Source organism: Balaenoptera acutorostrata, chromosome 12, assembly GCF_949987535.1.
Source record: "Balaenoptera acutorostrata chromosome 12, mBalAcu1.1, whole genome shotgun sequence".
NCBI classification, from domain to species: Eukaryota; Metazoa; Chordata; class Mammalia; order Artiodactyla; family Balaenopteridae; genus Balaenoptera; species Balaenoptera acutorostrata.
In genome coordinates, this window is record NC_080075.1 from 29,851,378 (window position 1) to 29,865,091 (window position 13,714).

At 43.1% G+C, this 13,714-nt stretch overlaps 1 protein-coding gene across 1 annotated transcript in view; it reads right to left on the reverse strand.

Annotated features, from left to right (window-relative positions):
- Nucleotides 1-13,714, reverse strand: part of LOC130709334 (uncharacterized) — a 149,445-nt gene that overhangs the window by 76,750 nt on the left and 58,981 nt on the right. Inside the window, exon 7 of the mRNA XM_057557846.1 lies at nucleotides 5,905-6,042. Within this exon, the coding sequence (XP_057413829.1) occupies nucleotides 5,905-6,042 (138 nt within the window). The remainder of the gene's footprint in view (nucleotides 1-5,904; nucleotides 6,043-13,714) is intronic.

Genomic DNA, 13,714 nt, shown 5'->3' on the forward strand with positions numbered 1-13,714 from the left:
CAATTGCAACCAAAGGCTGGAAGAGGAAAGGTCTGCAACCAGCTCTGTCTCCTAGCTCTCTGGTATTTGCTGCCAACGGGCAGAGTCGATTTCGTGAAGCGTCAAGCACTGAAAAGAAGACTCCGGCTGCTGGAAGTTGACAGGAAGTAACATCCAGTGCAAGATCAAGGCTTGTCCTAGAAGCAATGCCCATAATGGAAGGAAAAGAAAAAAAAAAAAAAAAGAAGAAGAAAGCGGAAGAGAAATGTTAAGTCGCAAGTCCAACCTGGCCCCCAGCCTAGCCCAGCCCAAGGAAGGTAGGAGTCAAGGAGAAGAAACTCCAAGAGAAGAGCCTTGGACCACAACATTCTCCACAAGGTACACTCAACAAACTTCACCCTACTCTTGAACCAAGTTACAAAAAGAGCTTCTTAATCCCTACTTTTGCTCCTTAAAAGCTGCTATCAGCTCACTCAGTAGACACATATGATTTCAGAACAACTGTAATAGTTCAAACTAGATGGCTCTTTCCTTCCTAAGGATTATTAATTAAATAACATCTATATAGCTCTAAGTATATGATACATAAAATAGAATACTCTGTAGAATATAAGTAACTGTTAGTTAATTATATTAATGAGCGTCTGTAAGAAACGTTGCAATGATTTCCCTAATGGAAGAGCCTGGGAGAGGTAAATCTGTCTTCTAGGATTTCCTCCCCAGAGCTCAGAAACTTAGGTGTTGTTTTAGCTCTCCTACACTCTCTTCACCCAACCCCGCCTTCCTGTTGGGGATCGGACCTCCCTACTGGCTAGCTCATACCTTTCAACTGCCTGCTTTGTGACATCACTCTCCTACCAAACCTACTACCACTTGGTAGAGTCTTGGGGTTTCCGTGGAGCTGTTTGGACCAGTAACCAGTGACCTCTGGACTGGACACGTGCGCCGTTCAGCTGCAGCCACTCAGACATCCTCTAGTGTTGTCTCCTCAGCCCTTGTACCTGCAGTTGATGGTTCCTCTTCTCTGACCATGTCAGGTAAGAAAAGAAACTTTGGAAAGTTTTGCGTTCGATTTCTTTGGCCCCTAAATTGAGTAGGAGATTCAAAATAGCATGGAATAATGAGGGAAAGTATTGAACTACAAGTCTGGAGACCTAATTTCAGTTTTGACTTTGACGTTTACTATCTGTGTGACTTTGGACAAATCGCTGACTGTCTCACAAAGCCTGCTGCTTTCCTTATCTGTTACGTTAGGCTACCACATTGGGTTGATCACTCTGATCCCCTTCTTTTCCAGTATTGAGCCTTAAAGGGTACCCATGGAGAAAAAATGAAATCAGAGACTTCTCAAGAGGGTTTCAACAGAAACATAGAAAAGCCAGGTGACATAGAAAACTAGCAATGTATACCAAGATGTTTCATCTCTAATGGTCTCCCCCCACTAGTATTGCGACCAGCTGAAAAGAGAGAATAGGGAGAGAGGATGGAGTACTGGGCTATATAGGGAGGCACAGAGTCAAACGTAAGGAAGTTGAGGATTGTTTTCATTAGCACAGGCCAACAGGAACCAAGAGATGGGAAAAAATATAAGAATGAAGAGGGAAAGCATAGAGGAGCTCTCAAGAAAAACGTACTTTGCAATGGAATGTTGATGGGAACCAAAGATTTTAAATTAAAGCAGAAACAGCACAGAGGGAAATCTGCTCAGAGCAGGGCAAAACAAAGTTGATGGTAGCAAATCCTTACATTAACAGACTAAGAAGGAAAGTCAGGCCAGAACAGGGGATCACCAGGAAAGGCAGCTTATCAGAAAAGTCATACTCCGTTTTCTTTCTTTTATTGCCTCTCTGAATACAGTTGGCGCTTGACAGTTTTGAATATAAACATTTTAGAAATATGTTTTGGAAATGATGCTTCCTATAAACAAGAAACCAAAGTGGTTCTCTAGGGGGTTGCTTTTCAGTGTTTTATTCTTTCTAACTTTTAAACTAGGTAGACATTTTACCAGTTAAACATTTTACATGATATCTTCTAAATTGAATCAGAAGGACTAGTTCCTTTGTGTGATATGTAGGTTCTAAGGCAAGGTTGCTTTTCATTTTTACAGTTATTTCCTTCCTAACACAGAGAGCACATTGATCAACAGCCATCGTTCGCTTGTAGATCTTAGCTACCGAAGGAGAAAAAGAAAAAGTCAAGCCCCACATCTCTAATTCCCCATTTAGGGAATTCCCTGGCGGTCCAGTGCTTAGGACTCGGTGCTTTCACGGCCAGGGCCACGCGGCGCGGCAGAAGAAACAAACAAACAAACATCCACATTTATCGAAAACAATATTGTGGAGTCCTTTGGATTTTCTGACATTTGAAAATCGTTTTTTATTGGATTCTAGGGATGATGGTTTTTTGAGGTTTTGGGATGTCATCTTCCTGGATGTTGAAGATGATTCTAATCTAAGTTCTAGGATAAATACAAAAACCTTCTTGATACTTTTTAAGCTTCCTTTCTGCTTACTATATGAGCTATATTCATTGAAATATATATTTCTCCTAGGCTTAATATCTGTTACTTGCTGGGTAAAAATATGAATGAGCACAATCATGAAACTCTTTTACCCTTATTATTTTGCTGTCTGCTTCGTACCGCTTTTCATTGAAATACTTGTCTATATATGTTGTGGCTACCTATACATTCCACACTTATTGCATTCTGTTGCTTGTTATGCATTTTTTACTGATAAACCTTCTCTGTCTGTATGCATTGGCTAGGAATTCATTCACCTCTATCACCTCTATCGTGTTTTTTGGTTAATAGTATTCACTAAAATAGAGTGGGCAACATTCACTTTCATAATATTGCATGGATGGTACAGAATGTCATTTGTTAGTAAATTCATTAGGCTTTGATACTTGCCACATACCCCAGTTTTCATTAATATCTATGGATTTCTTTTTCGTTATGTAATATGCTTGTCATGATTTTTCTTTGTCTTTCTAGAACTTATTGTATCTTCCTCCATATAAATCATACGCAATATATCAGCTTATTCATCTATTAATTATCACTGCTATTATTATTGGTGGTGGTGTTATAACCACTTTATAGATGAGTAATCTGAAGTAATCAGATAACTTTTCTCTTTCCAAAAGCACTTAAGATATCCACTTCCGGGTAATCATTTTGAGGTAGGATGGGAAACCAGGCTTGAAGAGGGCAAAAATGACTCTTTCAATTCACCAGTTGGACTGAGCTATACGTCAACTCTAGGTAATAGCGTGGGAACTGTACAAGCAAAGGGAGACCCTGAAGACGACAATGGTAATAGCCGTACTGTTTTCTAATGGACAAAAAAAATGCCTATATTATAAGTTCTATTTCTCCTGCTTTCTGGCAGTATCATGCTCAGAGTAGAGTCCTGGCAAGGAAGTCAGGATACTGAGGTTCTGAAACCTGGTAAGGATACTAACATAATGAGAGAACTTGAACAAGTCAACCCGACCTCTCTGAGCCTCAGTTTCCTTACTCACGAAATGAGACTGAGAAAATCGAAGTTCTCTAAGGGCCTCCTAGTTCTAAAATGCTTCCAGTCTAGGAAGTAGCATAGAGGTCAATACGAGTGCAGGCTGAAGGGAAAGACAGGGCAGGGAGAAGGTTGCTTCCAGCCTAGAGAACAATGTCTGCACCATACCACTTGGCTCTTCTGCCCATCCGCGCCCAAGATGGGAGCACAGGCAGTTAATACAGAAGACTGGAAAACTGCTCAGTCCTCACAGCCATCATTAACTGTCTGATTTTGGGTTTCTCAGGAAGTATTGATAGTAGAGGTGTCCTGATAGCAAGAACCTTAAGATAATGCTGTTCCTCAAACGGACTGAGAATTTCTCAACCTCCCTGAGTTTTTCATGACCCTCTTGTTCTTCCAGAAAATTTCCAAAATCCATCTCTCCTTGGAACTCTGAATTCTCTGCAGCATTCTCTTCCTGTGGTGCGCAATGCAACTTCCCTAACACGAAGTGTCTGCAACTTCTCCAGAGTCTCTGCCCCTGCCGTCAGTTCGGCATCGGCTACCGGTACCTCTTTCCAGACACTCATGGGTAGTGCCTACCTTTACCAACATTCTAGCACGACTAGGTTATCTGGAGTTACTGACCACAGCCAGATCTCCACTTCAGCTCCTTCCTATCCAGGTGTTCTTGAGTGGGACATCACAGGAAGCACTGAAAAGAATTCTTCTTCACTCGGAGACTTTACTCTGGCACTCACTGACCGGCACACAGCTGCTTCCTCCGTGTTTATGGCAGCCCAGTATGATAAAACTTCAGACGCCAATAACATGGTCCCTCTCTATCCATCGCTTTCTGCCAGCCTTGCTCAGGGAACACCGTCTCAGATTCCAAATCAGGGGCATAGCCGCCTGTCACTTCCCCTACCAGGAAGGAAGCCAGGTAGATTACTATAACCAAGGCACACTGGGGTCTTTACTGTATGGAGAACTTGGCTCCTGCCTGAAATCCTATGGCTCTGTGTCACACACAGGAAGTAGGGCCTCTGTGCAACCAGAAATGGGAATGGGACTAAAGGAGACTCAGCCCACAAATATCCGACCACCAGCTTCCCCCTCTGCAATCTGCCACCCTGTGCCTGCTCAACGCATCACAGAAACAAGTTTTCAAGGTGAGTATACAAACGGCAGAGAAAGTTGAAGAATGAGGTCGGCGTTCAAAAATGGGGTCAAATCGACAGCTGGGAAGTGGTGTAGAGACAGGTAGAATTTAGATCCTGAGCCTTTAATAACCACTACCTTCGCTCAGTGCCCTCTGTTTTGAGACTCTATAGAAGAACACCTAGGGCTTCCCTGGTGGCGCCGTGGTGAAGAATCCGCCTGCCAATGCAATGCGGGGGACACGGGTTCGAGCCCTGGTCTGGGAAGATCCCACATGCCGTGGAGCAACTAAGCCCATGTGCCACAACGACTGAGCCTGCATTCTAGAGCCCGTGAGCCTCAACTACCGAAACCCACGCGCCTACAGCCCATGCTCCGCTACAAGAGAAGCCACCGCGATGAGAAGCCCGCACACCGCAACCAAGAGTAGCCCCCGCTAGCCGTAACTAGAGAAAAACCGTGCACAGCAATGAAGACCCAGTGCAGCCAAAAAAATAAATACGTAGAATAAATAAGTTCAAACAATAAATAAATAAATAAACATAATTTAAAAAAAAAAAAAAGAAAAGAACACCTCATGCAGGAGGGAAGGTGGGAGGGCCACTGTAAAGGTCATCTATGCTACATGTACAAGAACCCCGAGAGCACACCAATAGGTACCACATTTTTCACTGCTGTAGCCGATCACTCCCCCTGTACTATACCACACTGTGGCACTCCCTTCCCTCATCTACTGCTATAGTCTCTTTGGAAGGTGTTTCAGAACTCTTGTTATGAGAGTGCCAGTTGAACTGTCCTCACTTCCTTCATTTATACCAGGATTTAAGACCTTGTGGTCCGAGAGCCTGTCCAGAGAGCAAGCAGGCTAAGACTCTGTCTTTGTTGATACATTTCATCAGAAAGGGCTCTACCCCCTCTCCTAGTTCATGGTGTGAAGTGTTCTTAGCCTCTCAGGAAAGTGGGGAGAATTGAAAGGACTCTAGATGAGAATGCTAGGCTTTGTAAAAGATTTCAGTGTTTTAAAAATAAGACTCATTTTGTATTGGACTTATAACAGTCCTATGAAATACAAAGAAAGCCAAGAATCAGTGACAGGAAATGATCACCAGTGAGAATTACAACAGTCACCGCTTACCTCGTAGCATAGGGCACTGTCTATGGTCCTTAAGAAGAGTTAGTAGAAATGCCTTGCCCAGCTTGCCCCTGAACCCCTTGAAAGGTACACGACTGCTGTGTTGGTCTTTAGGGGGAGCATCTCACTTACCAGGGACTGACTTCTCCCTTGATCCCTCTGTAGTGATGGAGACTTCCCTGGTGATGAAAAATTCCCTGGGATTGCAACCTCCAAGCCAGACAGCTTTCCTATGGAATAACAGAGAGCTTGTCAAGATGAAACACCAGTCTGCGGGAGAAAGGGAAGAAGAGAATGATGGAAATCGTTTCTGGGAAACTATGTTTACATTATGTTTTGTTTGTTCCTGGTAAAGAAACTGAAATCTTCTTAACATTAAAACAAAATCTAAACCACTAAATTCAATAACACAGGAATATAACTTTCGAAAAACATTTCTTTGGCTGCGCAGCATGTGGGATCTTAGCTCCCCAGCCAGGGATTGAACCCACGCCTGCTAGCATTGGAAGCGCAGAGTCTTCACCACTGGACCACCAGGGAAGTCCCAGGAATATCACTTTTAAAGGAGAAGGTATAAACCCCTTGGTTACATGAACTGGAGATTTTTAGTAAGAAGTCAATATATTTGTTGTTAGGCACATTTTATGTTAGGCTGTCTCCCTGCACAGGATGCAGGCGCCTTGAAAATGGAAATCATATCCCTCTAGAGTACGTCCCTCTTCTTTCTGCTTTGCAGTTTGCTGCTCCGCTTGTTCAACCCCACCTAGTAATAACCTATACTTCCCTTGTTCCTGTTTTCCCATCTGGAAAACAGACAAAAGGCAACCAGACAACGCAAAGGTCTCAACAAATAAGGGATATCCAAAACCAGAGATGGCCAGAACTTCTGGATCCCTCATGAAACCTAGCCCGGTGTTCATTACGTAGGTATCATTAATACATGCGTGTTGACTGAAACAGTTGAAACTCAATTCTTCCACTTCCCAGTTTAGTTTTAGTCCTCATACAAAACCTGATCATCAAATTCCTTAATGCGAGGAATCACGGTGAAAAATAATATCTGAACTGACTTCTGTCAGATGAGTGAGAACTACGGTTAATTCAGTGTATCTGAAGCATAGAAAGTGAGGGCACAAGTGGCACAAGATGGGGCTAGAGAAGCAGAGAGGACTCTAGACCACGCAGAGTCGTAAAGGCCAACACTGTGTTTTCTAGTCTCAAAACAATGTTTGTGAGCGATGTTTATGAGCAATGTTCCAACTTGCTTTGAAGGTTTCTTGTGTGAAGAATGGATTGGAAGGAAACAAGATATATGGACACTAGTTAGGACCTAGTCGCAACAGACAGGCAAGTTCAGTATTAGGATGTTGAGGAAGAGCTGACAGATTCCAAAGAAATGCAGGAGATAAACTGAAGCGGGCTTAATGGGGTATGAGATGGAGGAAAGGAAGGTCTTAGGGAATTCAAGGGTTTACCGCATACATGAGCAAAGTCTCAAAGTTAATCATTTGAACGTACAGAGGTAGCTCTCCCAAATGACACCGGTTAGGAAGCAACGGTACGCCCTTCAGCATTCCTAGAGACAACACAAATCAACTGTTTCGATGGAAAATTCGGCGGGACCCTTGATTTCCATGGGAATACAGAGAAAAGAGACACTGATCTGGCTTGCAGGTATATTTAGGAAGTTGTTAGCCTGACATCACATACTAGTATCATGTAAGTAGGCCGTCTGAAGTAGGAAGCTTAGGGGAAAAACCTTGAAGAAAACTTAAAAGCTTAAGCCACACCTCTATACTACACCACCTTTCACAATTTCTTCTCAGATAAGCATCATCCCCATCAGTGAAGAAACTCGTATCTCCTAATAGGAAAAACAGGCCTAAAGATTCAATGTGTGCCTTTGGAGGTCCCATCTATGCGATATCTTCCTGGGACCAGAAAAGTCCCCAGGAAGATCAATCTTTGCACCCCTGAAAGCTTACCACCAAGGAAAATGACTAGGTCCATAGATTTCCTCCCTCAAACCAGCTTACCTCACACAGAAATCATTAGCAACTCAGCCCTTACTCACATGATCACAGTCACAAGAGTGGTTAGGGAGAAAAGCACTAACCGGGGGAACTAAAACAGAGGCTATCCAGGCCAAGTTGGGCTGGTGGCAGGTATCTGCTCCTTACGCTCGGGTGCATAATGCGACTCACCACAATGCCTTTTTCACAGACCCTTTTGAAAGTTTCTCCACAAAATCCAACAGCTCAACTTAGTTCATGACGCTTCAAGGTCAACGATCGTCAAGAGAAAAACATGCAATATGTCTTACAATGTTGGATTCCTTACAAATAGGACAAGGAAATAGCCATGTAGACAAAACCAGAGCATTTGAACACATCTGTATTCTACAAACACACCAGTGAATGCTATCAATAAGGTACTATGACATAAAACAAAATGAAAACTAGATGTGAGACTGTTCTCTTCAGTGTACAGACTTCATGGCAGTTGCTGCACTCTCTAGCTACTTATATCTTTAACTCTCTGTTCTGTGAATACAAAATGAGGCCCAAGTGTGTCAACTTGTTTCCCGCAGAAACCAAAAAATCTACATGCATCTCTTTTCTCCTGTGCCCTTTCACCTTACCTGCTCCCAATTCTCCACCAATGTCCTCCTCTTTCTCTAATTATTCTCCTCTTCATTTTGCTTGGCCTTGCACCCAAGCATGCAAGACAGAGAGTCCTAGAGGTCCAAGATTCGAGAGTGGCTGTTTGCAAGGGGGAGGAGATTACAGTAACTGCCACACTGTATATACTTCTGTGCAAAGAAAAAGGGACAGTGTTCAGAACGTCTCTCACATAGAAAAAGAGCTGGATGGCAGGATACCTGTGTGGCCCAAGGAACTGGAGCTAGCAAATTACGGGCAAAACAATTGCAACCAAAGGCTGGAAGAGGAAAGGTCTGCAACCAGCTCTGTCTCCTAGCTCTCTGGTATTTGCTGCCAACGGGCAGAGTCGATTTCGTGAAGCGTCAAGCACTGAAAAGAAGACTCCGGCTGCTGGAAGTTGACAGGAAGTAACATCCAGTGCAAGATCAAGGCTTGTCCTAGAAGCAATGCCCATAATGGAAGGAAAAGAAAAAAAAAAAAAAAGAAGAAGAAAGCGGAAGAGAAATGTTAAGTCGCAAGTCCAACCTGGCCCCCAGCCTAGCCCAGCCCAAGGAAGGTAGGAGTCAAGGAGAAGAAACTCAAAGAGAAGAGCCTTGGACCACAACATTCTCCACAAGGTACACTCAACAAACTTCACCCTACTCTTGAACCAAGTTACAAAAAGAGCTTCTTAATCCCTACTTTTGCTCCTTAAAAGCTGCTATCAGCTCACTCAGTAGACACATATGATTTCAGAACAACTGTAATAGTTCAAACTAGATGGCTCTTTCCTTCCTAAGGATTATTAATTAAATAACATCTATATAGCTCTAAGTATATGATACATAAAATAGAATACTCTGTAGAATATAAGTAACTGTTAGTTAATTATATTAATGAGCGTCTGTAAGAAACGTTGCAATGATTTCCCTAATGGAAGAGCCTGGGAGAGGTAAATCTGTCTTCTAGGATTTCCTCCCCAGAGCTCAGAAACTTAGGTGTTGTTTTAGCTCTCCTACACTCTCTTCACCCAACCCCGCCTTCCTGTTGGGGATCGGACCTCCCTACTGGCTAGCTCATACCTTTCAACTGCCTGCTTTGTGACATCACTCTCCTACCAAACCTACTACCACTTGGTAGAGTCTTGGGGTTTCCGTGGAGCTGTTTGGACCAGTAACCAGTGACCTCTGGACTGGACACGTGCGCCGTTCAGCTGCAGCCACTCAGACATCCTCTAGTGTTGTCTCCTCAGCCCTTGTACCTGCAGTTGATCTTTCCTCTTCTCTGACCATGTCAGGTAAGAAAAGAAACTTTGGAAAGTTTTGCGTTCGATTTCTTTGGCCCCTAAATTGAGTAGGAGATTCAAAATAGCATGGAATAATGAGGGAAAGTATTGAACTACAAGTCTGGAGACCCAATTTCAGTTTTGACTTTGACGTTTACTATCTGTGTGACTTTGGACAAATCGCTGACTGTCTCACAAAGCCTGCTGCTTTCCTTATCTGTTACGTTAGGCTACCACATTGGGTTGATCACTCTGATCCCCTTCTTTTCCAGTATTGAGCCTTAAAGGGTACCCATGGAGAAAAAATGAAATCAGAGACTTCTCAAGAGGGTTTCAACAGAAACATAGAAAAGCCAGGTGACATAGAAAACTAGCAATGTATACCAAGATGTTTCATCTCTAATGGTCTCCCCCCACTAGTATTGCGACCAGCTGAAAAGAGAGAATAGGGAGAGAGGATGGAGTACTGGGCTATATAGGGAGGCACAGAGTCAAACGTAAGGAAGTTGAGGATTGTTTTCATTAGCACAGGCCAACAGGAACCAAGAGATGGGAAAAAATATAAGAATGAAGAGGGAAAGCATAGAGGAGCTCTCAAGAAAAACGTACTTTGCAATGGAATGTTGATGGGAACCAAAGATTTTAAATTAAAGCAGAAACAGCACAGAGGGAAATCTGCTCAGAGCAGGGCAAAACAAAGTTGATGGTAGCAAATCCTTACATTAACAGACTAAGAAGGAAAGTCAGGCCAGAACAGGGGATCACCAGGAAAGGCAGCTTATCAGAAAAGTCATACTCCGTTTTCTTTCTTTTATTGCCTCTCTGAATACAGTTGGCGCTTGACAGTTTTGAATATAAACATTTTAGAAATATGTTTTGGAAATGATGCTTCCTATAAACAAGAAACCAAAGTGGTTCTCTAGGGGGTTGCTTTTCAGTGTTTTATTCTTTCTAACTTTTAAACTAGGTAGACATTTTACCAGTTAAACATTTTACATGATATCTTCTAAATTGAATCAGAAGGACTAGTTCCTTTGTGTGATATGTAGGTTCTAAGGCAAGGTTGCTTTTCATTTTTACAGTTATTTCCTTCCTAACACAGAGAGCACATTGATCAACAGCCATCGTTCGCTTGTAGATCTTAGCTACCGAAGGAGAAAAAGAAAAAGTCAAGCCCCACATCTCTAATTCCCCATTTAGGGAATTCCCTGGCGGTCCAGTGCTTAGGACTCGGTGCTTTCACGGCCAGGGCCACGCGGCGCGGCAGAAGAAACAAACAAACAAACATCCACATTTATCGAAAACAATATTGTGGAGTCCTTTGGATTTTCTGACATTTGAAAATCGTTTTTTATTGGATTCTAGGGATGATGGTTTTTTGAGGTTTTGGGATGTCATCTTCCTGGATGTTGAAGATGATTCTAATCTAAGTTCTAGGATAAATACAAAAACCTTCTTGATACTTTTTAAGCTTCCTTTCTGCTTACTATATGAGCTATATTCATTGAAATATATATTTCTCCTAGGCTTAATATCTGTTACTTGCTGGGTAAAAATATGAATGAGCACAATCATGAAACTCTTTTACCCTTATTATTTTGCTGTCTGCTTCGTACCGCTTTTCATTGAAATACTTGTCTATATATGTTGTGGCTACCTATACATTCCACACTTATTGCATTCTGTTGCTTGTTATGCATTTTTTACTGATAAACCTTCTCTGTCTGTATGCATTGGCTAGGAATTCATTCACCTCTATCACCTCTATCGTGTTTTTTGGTTAATAGTATTCACTAAAATAGAGTGGGCAACATTCACTTTCATAATATTGCATGGATGGTACAGAATGTCATTTGTTAGTAAATTCATTAGGCTTTGATACTTGCCACATACCCCAGTTTTCATTAATATCTATGGATTTCTTTTTCGTTATGTAATATGCTTGTCATGATTTTTCTTTGTCTTTCTAGAACTTATTGTATCTTCCTCCATATAAATCATACGCAATATATCAGCTTATTCATCTATTAATTATCACTGCTATTATTATTGGTGGTGGTGTTATAACCACTTTATAGATGAGTAATCTGAAGTAATCAGATAACTTTTCTCTTTCCAAAAGCACTTAAGATATCCACTTCCGGGTAATCATTTTGAGGTAGGATGGGAAACCAGGCTTGAAGAGGGCAAAAATGACTCTTTCAATTCACCAGTTGGACTGAGCTATACGTCAACTCTAGGTAATAGCGTGGGAACTGTACAAGCAAAGGGAGACCCTGAAGACGACAATGGTAATAGCCGTACTGTTTTCTAATGGACAAAAAAAATGCCTATATTATAAGTTCTATTTCTCCTGCTTTCTGGCAGTATCATGCTCAGAGTAGAGTCCTGGCAAGGAAGTCAGGATACTGAGGTTCTGAAACCTGGTAAGGATACTAACATAATGAGAGAACTTGAACAAGTCAACCCGACCTCTCTGAGCCTCAGTTTCCTTACTCACGAAATGAGACTGAGAAAATCGAAGTTCTCTAAGGGCCTCCTAGTTCTAAAATGCTTCCAGTCTAGGAAGTAGCATAGAGGTCAATACGAGTGCAGGCTGAAGGGAAAGACAGGGCAGGGAGAAGGTTGCTTCCAGCCTAGAGAACAATGTCTGCACCATACCACTTGGCTCTTCTGCCCATCCGCGCCCAAGATGGGAGCACAGGCAGTTAATACAGAAGACTGGAAAACTGCTCAGTCCTCACAGCCATCATTAACTGTCTGATTTTGGGTTTCTCAGGAAGTATTGATAGTAGAGGTGTCCTGATAGCAAGAACCTTAAGATAATGCTGTTCCTCAAACGGACTGAGAATTTCTCAACCTCCCTGAGTTTTTCATGAGCCTCTTGTTCTTCCAGAAAATTTCCAAAATCCATCTCTCCTTGGAACTCTGAATTCTCTGCAGCATTCTCTTCCTGTGGTGCGCAATGCAACTTCCCTAACACGAAGTGTCTGCAACTTCTCCAGAGTCTCTGCCCCTGCCGTCAGTTCGGCATCGGCTACCGGTACCTCTTTCCAGACACTCATGGGTAGTGCCTACCTTTACCAACATTCTAGCACGACTAGGTTATCTGGAGTTACTGACCACAGCCAGATCTCCACTTCAGCTCCTTCCTATCCAGGTGTTCTTGAGTGGGACATCACAGGAAGCACTGAAAAGAATTCTTCTTCACTCGGAGACTTTACTCTGGCACTCACTGACCGGCACACAGCTGCTTCCTCCGTGTTTATGGCAGCCCAGTATGATAAAACTTCAGACGCCAATAACATGGTCCCTCTCTATCCATCGCTTTCTGCCAGCCTTGCTCAGGGAACACCGTCTCAGATTCCAAATCAGGGGCATAGCCGCCTGTCACTTCCCCTACCAGGAAGGAAGCCAGGTAGATTACTATAACCAAGGCACACTGGGGTCTTTACTGTATGGAGAACTTGGCTCCTGCCTGAAATCCTATGGCTCTGTGTCACACACAGGAAGTAGGGCCTCTGTGCAACCAGAAATGGGAATGGGACTAAAGGAGACTCAGCCCACAAATATCCGACCACCAGCTTCCCCCTCTGCAATCTGCCACCCTGTGCCTGCTCAACGCATCACAGAAACAAGTTTTCAAGGTGAGTATACAAACGGCAGAGAAAGTTGAAGAATGAGGTCGGCGTTCAAAAGTGGGGTCAAATCGACAGCTGGGAAGTGGTGTAGAGACAGGTAGAATTTAGATCCCGAGCCTTTAATAACCACTACCTTCGCTCAGTGCCCTCTGTTTTGAGACTCTATAGAAGAACACCTAGGGCTTCCCTGGTGGCGCCGTGGTGAAGAATCCGCCTGTCAATGCAATGCGGGGGACACGGGTTCGAGCCCTGGTCTGGGAAGATCCCACATGCCGTGGAGCAACTAAGCCCATGTGCCACAACGACTGAGCCTGCATTCTAGAGCCCGTGAGCCGCAACTACCGAAGCCCACGCGCCTGCAGCCCATGCTCCGC